A 20,561-nucleotide genomic window follows, 5' to 3' on the forward strand; every position below is an offset into this window, starting at 1 on the left:
AACCATTTTAATTTGCTTTTATTTTTATATTTTCAGTTTTAAATTTAATTTTAATTCCAGTTTTGGTAATTTTGTCAAGTGCTTTTGTTATAGTAGAACTATGTAGTTCTTGTTTTTATTATATCACTCTCTTTTGCTTAAATTTATTATTTCAGTTTTCATACTTCATCTTAAAATCATTTGTTTCTGTTAATTACCAAAGCAACATTTCTAATTTCCATTTAAAATAAAAAAAATTTCATCTAATATTTGTATTTTAATTTAAATTAACAAAACTGATTTTTTTATAGTTTTAGTTAACAATAACTACACTGACCGTATGACATCAGAAGATTTGAAAGTGTCCAAGGTACTTTTCAAAAATGCACTTTTTGTGTCCCACAGAAGAAATTAATAGAAAAGAAACTAAATGTTGCACGTAAAAGTGACTCTATTCGTCACGCTTAATAAAAAACATATGCTAGTGCAAAAATTTGTATAATTTATGCATAAAAACCAATGTTCCCAAGATCTAAATTTGGCTAGGGCTTTGAGTTACGGGGGTCTGGCATCTAGCACAGTGTCCCTGTCAGATTCATTTGAAATGTTTTGCAGTGTTCTCTCCCCCTTTCTGATCCCTGTCTCACCATCTGACACAAAGCTGAAGTCCTTGGCCCTGACAGAAAAGGGCGTTTCCATGGTCACATCTCTCCTCAGGGGGGTGGGTGCGCTCTGCACACTGATGGGTGAAGGAGATCTCCGTCTCTCCAATGTGGATGAAGCACTGAAAGTGTCCAACACCACCGGAGGCTCTCGTTCAAGAACCAAGCTCACCACCTGAAAATAACACTCTCATTAAAACAACATGTCTTGTTATTTTACGGTTACAGACAATGGTTGCCCCATCAGCTGCACACCTACGGTGACCATAACTATGTCATCAGTGTGCTTAGCAAAAGGCCTGTTACCTAACCAGTGCATGTGGCAGAAGATTGCTCAGCTTAAGTGTTATAGTTTGTCAGTATGACGACGCACAGCTCAGCGTCATACCCCAGAAAATCTTATTAGCCCAGACAAAAATAACGACCAACACATATGCTTTCACAACCATGTGTCACTTTAGATCTCTCTTTTGTGCAGTCTGTGAACCTTTAAGACACAAGGGTGCTGGTGCTGTTGTCCTAAAGCAACTGACATGCTGAAGAAAGGGGCAAAGGCCCTTCAGACATATTGTGACCTCTGGCTCGCCCTTGTGCTAGAGTTCACAGCTGTTACTTCTCAAGATTAAACGAAAGCGACTGCTCTTTAACTGTCTGTAAAAACAAAACTTAATGCAAGTGCTCTGCTACAATAGACTGAACTGACTCGCATGTCAAAATGCTTGTCAGTTGTATAAGACTTAAAAAGTAAAACTTTTAAAAATGTTTTCGTTAATTTAAACGAAGCTAAATATATATATATATATATATATATATATATATATATATATATATATATATATATATATATATATATATATATATATATATATATATATTAGATTAAAAAAATTTAAAAATAAGTTGAAATACAAAAATTACTAAAACTGAAATACATATAAATTAAAGCTAAACAGAAATTTACAGAAAATAATTAACTATTAAAAATGACAAAAGCACATACAATTATTTTAAAAAGTAAAATTTAAATAAAAACTGGAAATATAAAAATAAAAGCTAATATTAAGCTCAGAATATTAATAAATACAACATGTACTTTCAGCAGAAACATTCTCACATAACTTCTGAATCATGAGCACTAAACTTGAGGCTCACTCATATGCAACAGCTAACTGCATAAACGGTTGTGATTGTACCACTCAGAAGTAAAGCAAACATGTCAGTACCTCTCCCGTCCTCTTTAGGCACTCCACTGCCTGCCTGTGTGTGACGGAACGCAGGTTACAGCCGTCCACCTCCAGTAGCCTGTCACCTGTCACACACACAACACATCATTGAGCTGTCAACACCAATCAATCATGCATCAACAAATCAGGAGTTGCATGTTCATGCTCATTAGCATGTTAGGAACATCTGAGTCATATTTGTACATCGTCAAGGAGATGATAAATATGCATAGAACACGCAAAAAAAATGGAACACATACCACTACTGTTAAAATATGACAGTAAATTCATGAATTTAAAATTGTACATTTATAATGTTACAAAAGATTTGTGTTTAAATGCATGCTGTTCTTTTTAGATTTTTATTCATAAAAGAATCCTGTAATAAGTAATGTTTCTTGAGCAGTAAATCAGAAAATTAGAATGATTTCTGAAGGATCATGTGAGACTGAAGACTGGAGTAATGATGCTGACAAGTCAGCTTTGCCATCACAGGAATAAAATACATTTTAAAATATATTCAAATATATTCACAATATTCCTTTTTTACTGTATTTTTCATCAAATAAATGCAGCCTTGGTGAGCACAAGAGACTTCTTTCATCATACCGACCTTCATCTTACAAAAATTAGACAATTAAAACATTATTTTAGGAAATAGAATATTTTGAATTCAGAATATTTATCAAGTTTTATCATCAGTAATGATGGATCTTAACCTATCTGTATTCTTCCATCTTGATCTGCCGCTCCTCCTGGCATCACGCTTTTGATGTAGATGCCTCCATGATGAACATTAGTGTTGATTCCCCCCTAAAAATCATGAAATAATAGTATCATCATCCATGTTTTTAGATTCGAGAATTGAAATGAACGCCAGACAGAGTAAAAACTCACAGCAACACTGATTCCCAAGCTGCTGTTGATCTTTCTGAGCTCCATGTAGATTACTTCACCTGGCTTCAAGCTGAAGCTAGAAGAATTATTAGACATCCCATCCTGCAAATGATGAACAAATAAAAAATCATTTTGGTTAAAATCAGTATTGGAGGATGTCAGATGTTTTAATAAACTGGACAAACTGCATCACTGTAAATCACACCTGAATATCCAAAATCCGCACCACAGGTATGTGCAGCCTTTTGCCCATTTTAGGAGCCATGATGTTGGAGAGAGTCTCCTCCAGCTCCTCCATCACAGGCCTGTACTCTGCACTCAGGGTGCTTTGGGAGCCAAAGCCTTTTTCCAGCATCATCCCTAAATTACTTGCAGCCAGTGAGGTCTTACTGCCCCGAAGATCCTCTAAACATGAAGAAAAAATGAAAACATTTTACCAGACAGTGGTTAGCTTGGTCAGTTTTCTTCCTTTTAAAGATGAAGTGAGACATTCCTATCACCAAATGTAATTGAAAAAATACAGATTACTTATAGTTTTCTCAGCATATTAAGCTGGTATAATATCATATTGAAAAATTACACACTTCACCTTTAGTGAAATATTATAACAATATTGAATCTCGTGTTACAATATGAAGGCATACGTTTGGGTTGGGACACTATGAGCTCCACTTCATCCGGGCTGTTCTGCAGTATGGCAGCAGCTATATTAAACGTCACCCCCTCTAGACTGATCTTATTCAGAGAGATCAGCCGACCACCTAAACGGAGAAGAAATGACTTTCAGCTTCTTTCATTTGTTTCTTTTGCCATAAAAGAGGGAAAATGGTCAGAATTTCACCTGGTCTGATTCTGCCGTCCTTATCTGCTGGCCCATCGGGAACGATGGATGCGATGAAAATCCCAAGATCTAACTTCCCTGTGTTGTCCTCCCCGACTATTACAAAACCTTTGCAACAACAGTGATACATCAGTGTTTTGGAGCAGGTGTACGGCAAACAAGTCATATTATATAAAAGATGCATGCTCATTTTTACTCACCGAAACCAAGTTTGGGATCCTTCTTTAGAGTAACACAGATCATTTCTCTCTCTGGAGTTGTTCTTGTCGGTGTGTCCACTGAGAAAAAAAAATGTAGTTGAAATACCCATTTATCATATCATGTTATGTTGAGAATAACTGTTGTTTTAAATGTTTAAAGAGTGTTGAAATGTTTATAATCAGTTCCTATTCGATCAGTCTTGTTTAATTCCAGTCATAACCTCTTATAGACGAGGTGGTCGAATGAACCTCTGAGTCCTGCTTTTGCAAAGAGACATTGGACATGATGCGATAGATTGGAGGACCGAAAGTGTCTGGTGGGCTGCAAGGAGGAAAGATCAAAACAATAGGCCTTTAGCACATATTTGGTTTTGCATTAGGATTTGAACGATGTGCAGAGCAGATCCATTTTTGACACACCTGCTGCTTTGGCTCTGGTCTTTCATTTCACTCTGAGTTCTTGGTTCAGAAATGTAATTTACTTCGCTCTGTTGCCGGATCCGAACTCCGATCTTTGCCGACAGGTCATCGCAAGACTTGCTCATGGAGTCATTTGGTAATACATTCAAACCAATATTATTGAGCACAATCTCCGAGCAAGACAACCTCTTTATCTGATTGTGTCGAGCACGGCATATCGATGTGTATTTTGCTACGTTGTCATCTAGAATGAGAGATAAGAGAAATTAACTCCAATAAAATTCAGTTTATTCATGATCCAAAAAAAACTAACAAATCTTTTCCAGCTGACAAAAACAAACTAATAAAAAGGGGAAACAAACAGGTTTCAAATTATTAAATTATTATAGAATTTTTTTGTAATTTTTATTTATTCATGCAAAACGTTGAAAATAAAAAATAAAGTCTTTCAACAACTTAAAAAACCCCCCCTCAATTTCCATCTGTAGAGTCTATTGAAACATAACATGCTCTTTGGAAAAGATAAATAAATATATAATTTGTAATGATAAAATTGGTATTAAAATTCTATTTGTATAAAAAGAATGCAACACATAAGCATTTACTGTTGGACTCTAAGGACCCTATTTTAGCGATTTAACCGCATGGCGCAAGTGCACTTAGGCTATGTCCGAATCCACTTTTGCTACTTTAACAACAGAAAAAACGGTCGACGTGTTAGGCGCATGGTCCAAAAGGGTTGTACCTAGTCTTTTAATGAGTCATGGGTGTGTTTAGGGCATAACGTGCAATAAACCAATCAGAGTGTTATCTCCATTCCCTTTAAAAGCCAGTTGCACTTGCACCATGTCGGAATTTGCTATTTACATGGCGGAATTTGCGAGCAGAAAGACTGCTTCTCAAGAGACGAATCCTTTTATTTTTAATATTTAAAAATGTTTGTGTGCTGCTGTGTGTCCCTGTGTGTGTAATAAGCAGAGTGTATGCACGCTGTGCACCCACCTATAGATGCATAGTACTAACACGCCCTTTAAATAACACAAAAAATACTGAGCTAATGACTTTAGACCAGGTTTTTGTTGGTCAATGGCACAGTCGTTTTCAGTTGCCTTAAAATAGCAACGCGCCAACAATGTGCCTGAACACACCTCATTTTCAGACCAGCACGCCCATGGGTAAACAGATGGGCGTGAATGCATTTGCTATTTAAACAACTTGGAGCTGGACGTGAAAATGATAACTGCGCCGGGCTGAAACTAGAAAAAAACACTTGCGTCATGCCTGGCCCTAAGTATTAAACTTCAAATAACACTGTATACACAAGTAATTGTACACACCTGAGGCTAAACAGTAGGTCAGCTGACGAGAGGTCATCTCACTGTGAAACTTGTGTTGGGCTGAGCAGAGGTTCAGGAGGTACTGTGCGATCTTTGAGCTCTCCGTCACAAACGAGTGCTTCTTCCCACTCGGGCTGCACTCAATGGTAAATTTTCGTCTCTATGGCAGGATTGACAAAGTTTATCAGGATTAACAAAAACATCATGTACTGTTGGTGTTTTTAACTTGAAATAGTTGATACTGGATTTAATTAAGTAACAAAAAAGAGCTAAACAAGCAATATAAGCCACACAAATAGCCATAAACTCACACTTGTTGACAGACTGTCTGTCTCTGTCCAATGAAATCTGCGGCTGAACAACCGAGAATTGTTCTTGACTTCATATACCAGAATACCTTTGGCACAAATTCCCAAAACCAGCTCTCCAATAATAGGTTTTCTTTCACGGGCTACCCTGTGAAACAGCATGCCGTACTCTGGTAGCTGCTGTGCAATCTATAAAGACATGAACAACACAGGAGGTATTTACAACTATGATCCAACATCCAAATATTTGAAAAGTACAATTATATTGATCTGAGAGTTAATTTGTTTTATTGTTTAGTTTTATAAGGTAATTTAAGGCCAAAAGAACCTTTAAGAACTCCATCTCAGCCTCCTCTGGAAGCATCTGGGCATTATTGGCATGTAACCTTGGCAACTCCTCTCTTAAACAGGGCAAGGCCACTTTCTCTATGACTCTCTTAGAGATGTACTGTTCCATCTGGAAATAGTTCTTCCCGTAAACCTGAAAAAAATCAGTGCGATTTCTCAAAATACTGTCTGGTTAGGTCTGTTGAAAATTAAAATGTTCATTAATATCTGACTCACTTCAGGCATATAATCTCCAAACTCAGCCTGCAGTGCTAGTGCAGCAAGAAACAATGCGGATTCCTCATTACAGCACACTCTGTCCTCCAGAACGTCTCTCCTCAGCTGGAGATAGTATTGGTGTCGTGTAAGTCTATGCCTTTTAAAATTATAAGACAAAAACAAACAATTTTTGAGAATTGGAATAAAAACAAGCAGTGAGAATTGGAATAAAAGGAGAAGACTTCACAGGAAACAATTAGGAATAATGATCATTAAAGACCCCATGAAATCACAGTTTTTTTTTTGGTTCATTTTCCTGGAAGAGAAAGACTTCTTTAAAATGTGCTCAAAAGTTTGAGGTCATTAAGATATTTTAATGTACGTTTTAAGGGTCTTGATAGTGTACAGTGCCATTGTGCCAATGGAGGCCTTTCAGAGCCATCAGATTTCCACTAAAATATCTTAATTTCTGTTCCGAAGATGAACGGAGGTCTGACGGGTGTCGAACGACATGAGGGTAAGTAATTAATGACAGAATTTTCATTTTTGGGTGAACTAACCCTTTAAGAGCATTAGATTCATCTTTGTTTGAACAAAAAAAAAATCTTACTGACCCCAAACTTTTATAAAGTAGTGTTTATGTACTAAAAAGTATATTTTTGGAGTACACTACCACATAGGTGACCCCAAACCTAACAAACATAGATAAAAGCCTGATATCAAGGGGTCTTTAAACAGACCATCTAAATATGATGTACAGTATATGTAAACAGTAAAAAAAGATTTACAATATGTAGGAGATGTCATCAGGGAAAAATTTGACACGGAGAAAAAGGGTAAATGTTGCAGAAGCCACTTTCTTCCAGTAATCTGGGGCAACTTTTGAGATTTTTGTCTCATGGTCCAAAAAGAAAAATTCACCATCTAAAAAAGAAAAATGTAATTATTACTCAATCACTTATGCAAGACAGCTTAAAGTGTATATACTATATACATGTGATTCTCTTTCAGTCATTAACAACACACACAAGAAGATTGCATTACCATCAATGAAAGCAAGGCCAAAGTAAAAGTGCTCCACAAGGTTAGCATGCGCCACAACCATGTCGAATACATCTCTCCCACGGGACTTGATGTCACATTTCACTGCCACACACTGTTCATTTGGCATGATCACATTAACTTCCCTTTGAGAGAAGCCTGACTTGCCTTTCTTCGACTGTATCGATCGAGAGAGAAAGGGAGAAGAAGATAAATATACAGAGACACAACCTCTGCAACCTTAGAATGCAGTAAAGCTGAACAGAACACTTAAAACCAAAGGTCATTATGTAAACAAAAATACAGAAACGCAGATTACCACTAGAGATCCAGGCAGCTCCAAAACTATTTGAGGTTCATCAATCATCCTGGTAAATTCAGGTCCAAGACTCTACAATTGAAACATGTAAACAGACAATTACTATTAAATTAGCATAGGGTGCAGCATTCATATTATAGTACAGCACAGATTTAAGCTCATTACCTTAGCTTTCCTTTGGGAGAGGCTGACTGCAGACTCACTAAGAGTAATGCAGGGACTAGAAGGCCGAGCTTCACCCTTGTTGGGAACGTTTAGGCATGAACTCCGGGACAGCCAACAACTTGTGCTTCGTCTATGGTGAAGCCCCAGTGGATTTCTGAGATACCAAAACATCAGAGACTGGCATTACCAGCACTAATAGCTTGATATTACATTTAAAAGCACACAACAAGACTACCAACCTGTTTGAGCCCTGATAGGATGTGGTCTGACTAGGTCTACTTCTGAGAGACCAGGTTTTCTGTTGATGGGAAATTTCTGAAAATAAAAACAAATCAGCTAGAATGGATACTGAAAAGTACTCAGCAAACACAATTTGACAAACTGACAAACAGCAACAATAGTTATATAGAAAATGATCTGACATAACTTGTTAAAAAATTGGGGGGCAGTGAGATTCAAAACATTCATAATATTGCCAGAGGACTTTCAAGGACTACTTTTTTTTTGTTTTTCTACAATCAGAGATCTCACTTATCAAACAATATCTTTATTATCTTTCATAATCTACAAAAAGGTAAATAGATAAATAAAAATAAATTAATAAAACAAAATTGTAAAAATAAAGTGCAGCTATACAATAACTGTGGTAACTTTAACCATTGAAATATACATTGACAAAGATATTTCCTTATTCAAACTGATTTTTTTTCTCATGAATATATGATTGACCTGAAGAATGAAAGCTGTATCATATACTTGGATATTTATATTAGCAATATCATGCTCATATAGCTCATGGCTCTATATCTATATTAGATGGGCTGCAGCATTCATTTTGCATGACATTAATTTTATCAATAACATTAAACACTAATTTCTCATATATTGTCTTTCGATAATTTAAGCACTTTCAAGTACCTTTTCATAAATATGGCTGTTTTCAAGGGTTTTCCAAGACTTCAAAACATTTTAAAAAGTCAAATTCAAGCACCTTGTCAAGTACGAACTCTGAATAAATGCTGTTTGTGGCGAGGTGGACGAGCGAGAGACATGGGAGGAGCGAGCGAGATCGGTGTGCGTGATTGAGAATGAACGTCACCTGCGAGGCACACCGGTCTCGCTCGCTCCTCCCATGTCTCTCGCTCGTCCACCTCGCCACACTGTTCTTTTAAACTTTCGATTCATCAATGACAACTAACATTTGTGGAACGATTTCCTACGGTTTGTCTCATTTTATAAATTGCATCACTGACAAAATGGATTTTAACTGACAACAAACAAATCTGCACAAAACCATGCAGCAGCAAAAGTCGCATTAATGGTAAGAAGTGTTAAATTCACTTGTATTTATATTGATACACCGTTTACTATTTCTATTCATCGAAAATGTATAATAATACACTAAGAAATGTTTCTTGATATTAGAATGATTTCTGAAGGATCGTGTGACACTGAAGATTAGAGTAATGATGCTGAAAATGTAGCTTTGCCATAACAGGAATAAATTACATTTTAAAATATATAAAAGTAGAAAACAGATATTGTAATAATATTTAATTGCTGTACTTTTGATCAAATAAATGCAGCATTGGTAAGCAAAAGCTTTCTTTCAAAAACATTTTTAAAAAATCGACCACAAGCTTGTGAACGGTAGTGTATGAGTTCACCTTGCTTTGGCTCAGAGTCCAGAGACAGTCTGCGGGTCTCTCCTGTAGCTCCGTTCCCCTCTGTATAACCAGGATATGGTCCACGCTTACCTACTCAACAGAGACCTGATCACTATACCGTCACAATGTATACTGTGCACTAATTGTATACACACAGCAGTTTATACTGCACATGGTTACACAAGTAAGACCTCTGGAAAGCAGCCAAACATATGAGCACTACGCTTACATTATAGGTTTCCGCTGAAGCATCAATGCTTTGAGCCTGATTACAACCTTTTGTAATCCCATGTTCAGGTTAGGTTAAACTGTTAATCCAATTGTGGACACTATTTTATTGGTGCAGTGGTGCTTTCTTACGCACATGTTCGTCAAACCTGCAGGGTTTTACTGATTTAATTTTTAGGATAAACATTATAATCCAATGACTATGTCTGGAATACCAATGAAACAGTTAGTTAAGGACAGATTGTAAGGCAAATGTGTGGCATCAATACCCACTTAGACCTGTTATGCAAAGGATCTGACGTGCAAAGACTGTAACATGACACAATAAAACTCTTCTATAAAAAGTGGTGGACAGTAACAAAGTATTTCTACTTCGTTACTGTACTTAAGTACAATTTTCAAGTATCTGTACTTTATCAGAGTATTTTTATTCTGGAAAACTTTAACTTTTACTTCACTACATTCCAAAGCACAAAATTTTACTTTTTACTTTTGAAACTGTTGTAGCAGTTTAAAATTATATAAAACTAGTATGTTTGCATTGTATAGTATTCTTCTTAAAAATGTTAACACATTTTGGCCCATGTGATGTCTGTACATTGAATTTTTATTTCTATGCCATTTGTTGCCACATATTTATAAAAAAATAATACTTTTAAACAAACAAAAATAATGACTTTATTCAACAGTCTCCTACGCTGTTCACTTAGTAAATACAGTGCAGTGCTTTCAAAGCGCTACGTCAGCTTACCATTGGCTGATGCTGTTCACGTGAGCACCACGACGCATGCATGTGATGCTGATGCAGGAGCTAGCCAATTGGGAGCCGCCGTTCTGTCGTAGAACTAGGAAGTGCTGCACTGTTTACACTACGTCAACAGCGTAGGAGATTGTTGAATAAAGTTGTTATTTTTGTTTGTTTTTTTCTGCACAAAAAAGTATTCTTGTCGCTTCATAAAATTAAGGTTGAACCACTGGAGTCACATGGACTATTTTAACAATATCCTTCCGACCTTTCTGGACCTTGAAAATGGTAATTAAATAGCAGTCTATGGAGGGGTCAGAGAGCTCTCGGGTTTCATCAAAATATCTTAATTTGTGTTCTGAAGATGAACGAAGGTCTTGATTTGTGTACTAAGTCCACCACTGTCTGTAAATACTTATTACATAAACTAATTTGAATATGTATCAAAACATCATCTATGGATGATGGATACATCCAAGATGGCGGATACATCCAAGGGATGTATCCATTTGGATACATCCAAGATGGCGGCGCGAGTAGTTCGCGAGGCTCTGGGTCTCTCCAGATTCTGCAATTTTGCGGTATTTTTCCTGCTCATCTCGGGTCTGTTCGTTCAGAATAGTTGTGCCTTAACATCGTACACCCGTGGTGAGATTTTGGATATTGGTTTGCGAATTTCCGACAGTTTTATGGACAATCTTCGACTCCTTCCTGAGATCGCTAGGACACCCGAGGCTATGCACTCTACCCGGCCGGGCGGAAGTGCTCGCAGGCGGCGCCGAGATCGTAAACAAAGGCGGGGAATACGCGGTGGTCTGAGAGCTAAGCTAAGGCTAAAGCTAAGGCTAACCCCACATCGGCTCTCTTTACCCAGTATTTTCCTTGCCAATGTACGGTCGCTAGTGAACAAAATGGAGGAGATTCGACTCAGCATCACACACAGCAAGAAACTTTTGAACTGTAACGTCCTAATCTTCACGGAAACCTGGCTAAACGGCGGAATACCGGACACCGCTATTGAGCTAGCGGGATGCCACACGCTCCGGGCGGATAGAACATTAGATGGCTCCGGTAAGACCAGAGGTGGTGGATTGTGCATTTACATTAACAAAGCCTGGTGCACAAACTCTGCTATTGTTGGGAGTCATTGTTCAGCTAACCTCGAGTTTCTCATGGTTAAATGTAGACCGTTTTATCTGCCGCGTGAGTTCACTTCCACCATTATAACTGCAGCCTATATTCCTCCGGATGCTGATGCCAAGCTTGCTATGAAAGAACTTCACGCAGCCATCAGTAAACAACAGACTGATCACCCGGAAGCTGCTTTTATTGTTGCAGGTGACTTTAATCATTCAAACTTAAAGTCAGTGCTACCCAAGTTTCACCAGCATGTTTCCTGCCACACCAGAGGAAACAAAACCTTAGACCATGTGTACACAAACATGGCTGGTGCTTACGTTGCGATACCCCTCCCCCACCTGGGACAGTCAGATCACCTTTCTTTGTTCCTCATCCCCAAATATGCACCCCTCATCAACCGTGTGAAGCCAGCAGTAAAGACCATCAAGGTGTTGCCTGCGGGGGTTGACTCCACACTCCAGGAAAGGTTTCTACACACAGACTGGAGTGTGTTTGCTTCTCAAGCCACCAGTGGCGCTCACACGGACATTGACTTCTACACCTCCTCTGTATTGGATCATATCAATACCACCATTGACAGTGTTACAACCCAGAAACAGATCACCACATACCCTAATCAGAAGCCTTGGATGAACAGGGAAGTTCGACTCCTGCTGAAGTCACGCAATACTGCCTTCAGATCAGGAGATGCACAAGCCTACAGTACATCCAGAGCTAACCTGAAGAGGGGCATCAAAAAGGCCAAGCACTGCTACAAGCTGAAGATAGAGGGTCACTTTTCCAACTCTGACCCTCGACGCATGTGGCAGGGCATCCAGGCCATCAGTAACTACAAACCCCCCCACTCCATCCCCGCAGCCACTGATGTCAACTTCCTGAACGAGCTAAATCACTTTTATGCTCGCTTTGAAAGAGACAACAGAGAAACTGCCACCAAGCTTAAACCCTCAGCTGACCCACCAATCACACTCTCCACCACAGATGTCTGCAAGTCACTGAGCCGGATCAGCGCACACAAGGCTGCTGGACCAGACAACATCCCTGGTCGTGTTCTCAGGGCATGTGCGGAGCAGCTCGCTGGGGTTTTTACAGACATTTTCAACCTGTCTCTTGCCCAAGCAGCTGTACCTTCATGCTTTAAACGCACGTCCATTGTGCCAGTGCCGAAACACTCTAACCCGAGGTGCCCTAATGACTACCGCCCTGTAGCACTCACACCCATCGTCATGAAGTGCTTTGAGCGGCTGGTCCTGGAACACCTAAAAGACTCTCTACCATCCACATTGGACTCACACCAGTTTGCCTATCGCAGCAATAGGAGCACAGAGGATGCCGTTTCCATGGCACTGCACTCTGTGCTCACCCATTTGGACCATAAGAACACGTATGCACGCATGCTGTTTGTTGACTTCAGCATTCAACACTGTCATCCCAACCAAGTTAATAGCCAAACTTGGAGACCTGGGCATCAACACTTCAATGTGCAACTGGATTTTGGACTTCCTAACTGACAGACCCCAGAATGTTCGTTCAGGATTCACCTGCTCCACATCCATCACACTCAACACTGGCGTACCACAGGGCTGTGTGCTAAGCCCGTTTCTCTACTCCCTCTTCACCGCCGACTGCAAGCCTGTGTATGGATCTAATTCTATCGTCAAGTTTGCGGACGACACTACGGTGATTGGTCTCATCAGCAACAACGATGAGACCGCCTACAGGGAGGAGATCCAGCACCTGGCCACATGGTGCGCTGATAATAACCTGCTCCTCAACACCACCAAAACGAAGGAGCTCATCGTGGACTTCAGGAAGGAGTCAAGAGGCACACACGACACCATCCACATCAATGGAATGGCTGTTGAACGTGTCTCCAGTTTCAAGTTCCTGGGGATCCACATCTCGGCGGACATGTCGTGGACGACCAACACCTCCAGCCTGGTCAAGAAGGCTCACCAGCGCCTCTTCTTCCTGAGGACACTGAGGAAGAATCAGCTCTCCTCGGCTATCCTGGTGAACTTCTACCGCTGCGCAATAGAAAGCATCCTGACCAACTGTGTGGCAGTGTGGTATGGGAGCTGCTCTGTTGCGGAGCGCAAGGCACTGCAGCGGGTGGTGAAAACTGCCCAGCGCATCACAGGGACTCCACTGCCTGCCATCGAGCACATCCAGAGGAAACGCTGTCTGCATCGAGCTCGCAGCATCCTCAAGGACTCCTCTCACCCAGCCCACAGACTGTTTTCTCTCCTGCCCTCCGGCAGGCGTTTCAGGATCCACCGGACCAGGACCAGCAGACTAAAGAACAGTTTTTTCCCCAGAGCTGTCTCTTTATTGAACTCAAACCCCCGTTGATCCACTTTCCTCATAAACTGATAACTCTCCTACCTCACATCTTCCTTCACTTTGTTATTTGCACTACCGACTGTTTATCACAGTAACAACTGTTTACTTATTCATTTTGCACTACCACACCGTAACTGGATTATGCTCATTTGCACTGCCGACTGTTTACAGTACCTACTGTTTACATTTGTATTTTGCACTGTACTTCTAACTGTAATATGCAACCACTTTCCACTGCACTTTTACACTTTTTTCGGATAGCTTCTGTCCATAATTTATTGCACTACCTTAATCCACTGCCATATTCCTCATTTTAGCCTAACATATCATTGTATACCTCTATCTGTAAAATGTATATTATATTATATTCATAGTACATATCCACCTGTAAATTCTGTTTATAGTATTAACCATCTGTATATTATTCACCTGTAAATTCTGTTTATAGTAATAACCATCTCTCTATTTATAGACATATTTATATATACTCAGTACATATCCATGTCCTGCACTTATGCAAACGTTGTATATCCTGCACTTGCTGCTATTGCACTTCTGGTTAGACCTAAACTGCATTTCGTTGCCTTGTACTTGTACTTGTGTAATGACAATAAAGTTGAATCTAATCTAATCTAATCTAATCAAGTCACATCTACATGCATTATTTTAAAACACAGCTGCAAGCAGCAAGTAAGGGGCCAAGAAAAGGAGCTAAAAATCAAGGCAGCGAGCATCAGACCAACCGCAAAAATGATTAAAGACATTTGGAGACCGTTTTAAGCAAAACAGTTGAAAGCCCATAAATACAATCACTTATAATGTGACATAATTGCTTATTACTTTTGACCAATAGGTAGCACTGACACCAAATTGATCTTGTGTGGTCAGTGTTGAGTGACAATTTTTGTATATATAATTTTTTTTTATATTCATAACAAAGACCAAGTTTGGTCAGAATACACTAAAGTGTCTCACATCCATTAAATTTTAGCCTCAAATCCACGTCCGTGTTCTCACATTAAATGAGAAAGGTTTGATGAACAGACTTGAATGCCATGATTTTTTTGAGGGGTTTTGTTGTAGTTTTTTTTGCCAGCAAGGTCTGAGGATGATCTGATCAAATTGTCATGCAAATCAGAGCATTGGCCTAGGAGAAATTTGTCCGAATATGAAAAAATGGTATGACCCAAGGAATCGATTTAGACCAGTGTCATTACAATAGCCAAAAACAATCAGAAGCAATTAGCATTTTTTTTTAAAAATCGTATTATAATTGTTGACCACAAGGTGGCGCAGCCCTGAAACTTTTGGAGTACCTTCAGGGCATGGTGTCGATGACACTTACCAAATTACTTAATGATACACCGATGCATTCGTAAAATATAGCATTTTACGACAAAATTTTGTCATGCTCCTCGTCAAATTTGTTCGCGTGTTATTCAAGTACGGTTGGACGAATAAACCTGATTTCCATTTTTTGTCACCATGGCCTGAAAAGATGATCGCCAACAATTTTGGTAAAACATAGGACTAACGGTCTAGGATGGGTTAAAAAAATCAAATTTTTTGGAAAATGTTTCATGACTGAATTTTTTTGTGTTTTTCTTACAAAAGTTATTAGCATAAATGTGAGTGAAACTTTGGACAGCTGGTGGCGCTAGAGGCTCCGAAATTTCTATGGTTAATGCTCAGACTGTCTTCTATTTATGTGCCAAATTTCATAGCTTTTTACCGTATGGTTCTATGGGCTGCCATAGACTTCAAGAGCGGAAGAAGAAGACGAAGACGAAGACGAAGAACGCGTAGAACACTAACGGATACAATAGGTGCCTACGCACCTTTGGTGCTTGGCCCCTAAATATTACAAAATATATTATTAGTAAAATAATTACTACTTATTTGACTACACTTCTTAAAGTATTTTCACAACTATAAGAGGATAAGAGAGGACAGGATTTTGAGATTCAAGGGTATTCCTACCATGAAGTCTTTCTCTGATCATCTGACTTTTCCCACTCAACTGCACAACATTTTCAGTTAAAGCAGCTCGATCCACCTGGAAATGAAGATCTCGTGAACTTCTTGACTACCATTTTTCTAAATTGATCAACTGAGAAGTGTTTGAGGTATAAATGCTCTTTTTTAACTCACAGAGTCTTGGAAGACATCCTCTACTAGCTGTTTGATGACTTTGTTAGGAGGAGGCAGGAGAGATGCTTTGTGATGCGCTTCACACACTTCCAAGATGGAGTTCAGGTTGGCTCGCCGATGGGCCATGTCCTCACACATGCTCAGGAGAAGGCAATTCAGAGAGTCACTTAGCTGAATGGGCTAAACAAGCAGAAAACACATTTCCAGTAAAAAATTTTTAGATGGAAAGTATGATGAATGTTAAATGTAGCTGGCTTATTCTTCACTGGTATGGTTTGTTCATTCAATCTTATACGGTCTTATTTCTGTGAAACTGACCTGGTTTTGAGGGAGATGATAATCAACTGACCAATACAGAGTCATACCAAGAGAATACACGATTATCTGGAAGAAACGACACAAATCATCAGTATCTCTTCTGTGGCACTTTTGTAAAATAAACCCAACCCTCTACATATCAAATAAATTTCACTATAGGTCAGGGTTGCCAAACGGGACCGCAAGGGGGTCTGTGGAAAAGTCTAAAGAAAAATTCGGGGGAAAAAAATGTAAAGATAAACAAATAATAGCCTATGATAAAAAAATAAGTAAATAAATAAAAATAGATTAAAAATAATAAATTAGATTAAAATAATATAACAATATTATATATTAATATTTTAAATAGATTAAATTAGATTAAAATAAATAAAAATGTTGATTAATATAAATTCATAAAAAATAAGATTAAATTAAACAAACAAATAAATTATACATTTAATAGGATATTACTATAGTGAAGAAAATATAATAATGTTGACACGATAACCAGTTGGTGTGCCCTGCATATCCACCAGAGGACACTCCTGCCTAGACCATTGTCATTCCCGAATGGACTACATTTCCCATAACCCATTGCCTGGACTCATCATGCCTGATTGCTTACAGCTGTGTCTCATTTATCTTGTTAAGCCAAGCCTATATAAACCCAGTTAACTCAGGCTGAATCCCAAATGACACACTTCGGCTGCATCCGAAACCTGGAAAATGCGGTATCTCAGGAGACAGTAGGGATGGGGAAATGAAGCCTCATGAAGCAGTGAGGCTTTCCCCTGACTGTACCGGGAAAAGATTCAAAGCTTCAAGAGTGTCGAGAACAGCGCCATCTGGTGTTTTATTTAAAATAAAGCAGCCACAAGCCTGTGGAAGAAGCTCTGTCAGATGAAGCAACCACAACACACTCCCATCGCTTCAATGTTATGTGTACAAAAAAAAGCCTTACACGTTTGAGTTTAATTTGTCCATTAAATAAATTAATTTACTCATTAAAGTGTGACAGTAAAATATAATATGAGCTTATATGATTCAATAAGATCTATTATAGGCCTTCTCTCTCTCTCTCACACACACACATTGTGAATAAGGACGTTGTGTGATAGGATAATTAAATGTGCTTATGACACTTGGTAGTGATAGTGCTTGTGTAACTGCAGGAATGTCAGAAGTTTTTAATTATTTTTATTAAGGGAAAAAAACTGCTTCACAGTGTTGGGGCTGGGTCTATTTCTCCTCTTAGACAGTAGAAAAGCGTACATACATTGGAAGCTATAAACTCAAAATATTCCCAGATAGGGGAAGCTTTTCTTTTTTGCCTGTTGCCATTGCTCTAAATACAAACCCTTCACCAAACACCAACACCCTATCCCCTAATCCCACCCTAACCCCAAATACCAACACCAAATTACCTAAAAAAACAACAAAAGTGCAAAGATTTTACCAAAATAAAAACACACAACAACAACAACAAAAATAGTGACAAATAAATGTTGGTTATCTAAATGTAATGTATTGATTAACTTTCAAAGTACAGCACTCTCCTCACAAACGCATCAACCAGACTGACTGAGCCAACAAGGACTCTGGGGTTCGAACCTCCTGACACGCAGAGTGAAACGCGCACGAGATTGACAAATGAAGCCTCACTTTCTGTCCATCGATCACGTGACTCTGGGAAACCAATACACACCCCGATACGGAGCTTCACTAGAAATTGTCTCGCATGCGCGATACGCGCATCGAAGCTTCAGTGTCATACGTAACATCACTAGGAGACAGGAAGTGAAGCTAACATTTGATGCCTTGATGCCTTCCTACTTTGAAATGTGTCCTCCGAAGGCAGCATTTTCCAGGTTTCGGACACAGCCTTCAGCTGAGCCTGAAAGTTTGGCACTACACAAAGGACTTCAGCAGTCAAAGCAGTGTTATGTCATGAAAGTGCGGACTCCGAGGAAGACCGTCAGGGTTTAGGGTGCCATTTGGGATTCAGCCTCAGTCATTCTTTGTGAAGTCTTGTATATGTCTGTACTGCATTTCTGAGCTTTTTCCAGTGTCTTGTGCTGCATCCCAATTTGCCTACTTATACTATGACCTAAAAGTATGTACTCTTTTTGTGACGCAAAAGTAGATACTTTTGAGTTTCCATTCCACTTGTGAGTGATTGAGTTAGGCCAAAGACAGTAGATTTACAAGAATAAGCTTAGCACAGATACTTTTTCAGGACCTGACAGGATAGTGCGTTAGCTCATTTATAAGGGTGTGAACAGAGCCGTTCAATATTTAAAGGGGGGGTGAAATACTGTTTCATGCATACTGAGCTTTTTACACTGTTAAAGACTTGGATTCCCATCCTAAACATGGACAAAGTTTTAAAAAAAAGTTGGACGTTTGATGGAATATTTCTGTACCAAAAATACTCCTTCCGGTTTCTCGTAAGTTTTGGAAAGGTTTTTTTTCGCGCGCGCACGACTACAGCGAGAGAGCGAACGCTTTAGGGAAGCCGGCTGCGCTGCAGTCACAGGACTTCACGAAATCAACAATGTCATCAAAGATGTGTGTGTTTGGTTGTCATGGCAAAGACGATCATGTTTTTACTTTTTACGAAGCAGCAACGGAGTTGTGAAAGTGTTTGTTTGTTCCCTGAATTTTGGCGACAATGGTTTATAAACAAGGTACAGTTCAACTCTGGATTTGTAGCTCGCCTAATGCTGAAAGATGGAGCAATCCCAGTGATTAAGGTTCACGGTTGTGTGTTGGTAACAGGCGGTGAGTAAAATTGCTTCAAATGTCTGTGTTGTTTGCTTTCGATTCCATTGTTTTTCTATGTAAACATGCATAGCTCAACGCAATAGCTGCGCATGCTCGTCATTCTTTAGCTCCGCCCGAACGATACGCCCCCAGCCGCTCTGCTTTTTTCGGAAAGACACGGTACAGTGTATCTTTCTTTTATAAATATAATAAAACTAAAGACTTTTCGGAGATATGAAAGATGCAATACTACTCTATAGGTACTCAAGATTGACATTGACATGAGATTGACTGAAAATTTGTGTTTCACTCCTACATTATCTTCACTGCAAATTTAAATATCCTTAAAAAATAAAGTTATGAAACTTCTCTTTTCCCTCAGTCAAAACTATTTGGCAGACAACAAATTATAGATTCATGACACCAAAGATCGCCCGTTAGATCTACACAAGATGCACCACTACAGGACATCAGAGCCGGCGGCAGACGGCAGAAGGACTAGCCGAGGAAAGGCTGCTCTCGCCGGGGTTATGAGCGGTGAGTGCCCAGTGATCGCCTGAATCTCACAACTCCAAAAACACAAGATCATTTTTTTTAAATAGGCGCTCTCTTTATAAATAAACCACAGATTTGAGCTTTAAACAACAACATTCTCACCTGAAAAAGTCTTAAAACTACATTTTGTGACACAATAGTAGTATTTTTAAATTATGCAGGGTTCCTCATCACATCACTTTACCACGTGACAGCAGCAAGCAGGCTCCTGATTGGTTAACGCGGCGCGAATTGACGGCAAAGTTCACATTTTCCAACTCGGGCGTCGGACGCAAATTCGCTTCAAACGCGTGAATGCACAAAAACACCACTTGTGCGTATTGCGCAATACGCTCAATTCGTGTCTGACGCGCAAATGAGGCGGATTCGCATCCTTTGCGCCGCGCGAAGAGTGTTTTCCGCGCCGCGGGTCCTCCAGACGACACAACAACTTTCACCACAACTAACAGCAAACAGGACAGCGATATGCATACAGTAAGTGCTTCGTTGGGCAGATCGTTTAGTCACTGGCTTGATTCACGGATGCATAAACCATTCAGAAAGACAGTCTGTGTGAACTTGAATATTTAGCAACACATCAGAAATCACTGATCACAGATCAGGCATTAATGAACACTGTTACTCACTGTTTGTGGCGGTGCTGTCGAATCCATATAGTAAAAGCCAGTGCTGACATTGCGAGTAAAATAAACAATACATTTTCTCCTAATTCTCTGGGCGGGAAAAGCAAA

General features: G+C 39.3%; 1 protein-coding gene across 1 annotated transcript in view; it reads right to left on the minus strand.

The window, feature by feature from the left end:
* Window positions 1-20,561, minus strand: part of ptpn20 (protein tyrosine phosphatase non-receptor type 20) — a 52,464-nt gene that overhangs the window by 23,018 nt on the left and 8,885 nt on the right. Inside the window, exons 4-26 of the mRNA XM_079842121.1 lie at window positions 16,531-16,596; window positions 16,213-16,392; window positions 16,042-16,117; window positions 9,606-9,695; window positions 8,178-8,253; window positions 7,939-8,092; window positions 7,774-7,845; window positions 7,458-7,632; window positions 7,202-7,337; window positions 6,432-6,570; window positions 6,196-6,348; window positions 5,871-6,056; window positions 5,560-5,719; window positions 4,223-4,466; window positions 4,024-4,124; window positions 3,803-3,880; window positions 3,603-3,710; window positions 3,406-3,522; window positions 2,967-3,166; window positions 2,762-2,863; window positions 2,584-2,677; window positions 1,865-1,950; window positions 627-816 (exon numbers count right to left, since the gene is read on the minus strand). Coding sequence (XP_079698247.1) covers window positions 627-816; window positions 1,865-1,950; window positions 2,584-2,677; window positions 2,762-2,863; window positions 2,967-3,166; window positions 3,406-3,522; window positions 3,603-3,710; window positions 3,803-3,880; window positions 4,024-4,124; window positions 4,223-4,466; window positions 5,560-5,719; window positions 5,871-6,056; window positions 6,196-6,348; window positions 6,432-6,570; window positions 7,202-7,337; window positions 7,458-7,632; window positions 7,774-7,845; window positions 7,939-8,092; window positions 8,178-8,253; window positions 9,606-9,695; window positions 16,042-16,117; window positions 16,213-16,392; window positions 16,531-16,596 — 2,983 coding nt within the window. The remainder of the gene's footprint in view (window positions 1-626; window positions 817-1,864; window positions 1,951-2,583; window positions 2,678-2,761; window positions 2,864-2,966; window positions 3,167-3,405; window positions 3,523-3,602; window positions 3,711-3,802; window positions 3,881-4,023; window positions 4,125-4,222; window positions 4,467-5,559; window positions 5,720-5,870; window positions 6,057-6,195; window positions 6,349-6,431; window positions 6,571-7,201; window positions 7,338-7,457; window positions 7,633-7,773; window positions 7,846-7,938; window positions 8,093-8,177; window positions 8,254-9,605; window positions 9,696-16,041; window positions 16,118-16,212; window positions 16,393-16,530; window positions 16,597-20,561) is intronic.

The sequence above is a fragment of the Gobio gobio genome (assembly GCF_949357685.1).
Source record: "Gobio gobio genome assembly, chromosome: 18".
NCBI classification, from domain to species: Eukaryota; Metazoa; Chordata; class Actinopteri; order Cypriniformes; family Gobionidae; genus Gobio; species Gobio gobio.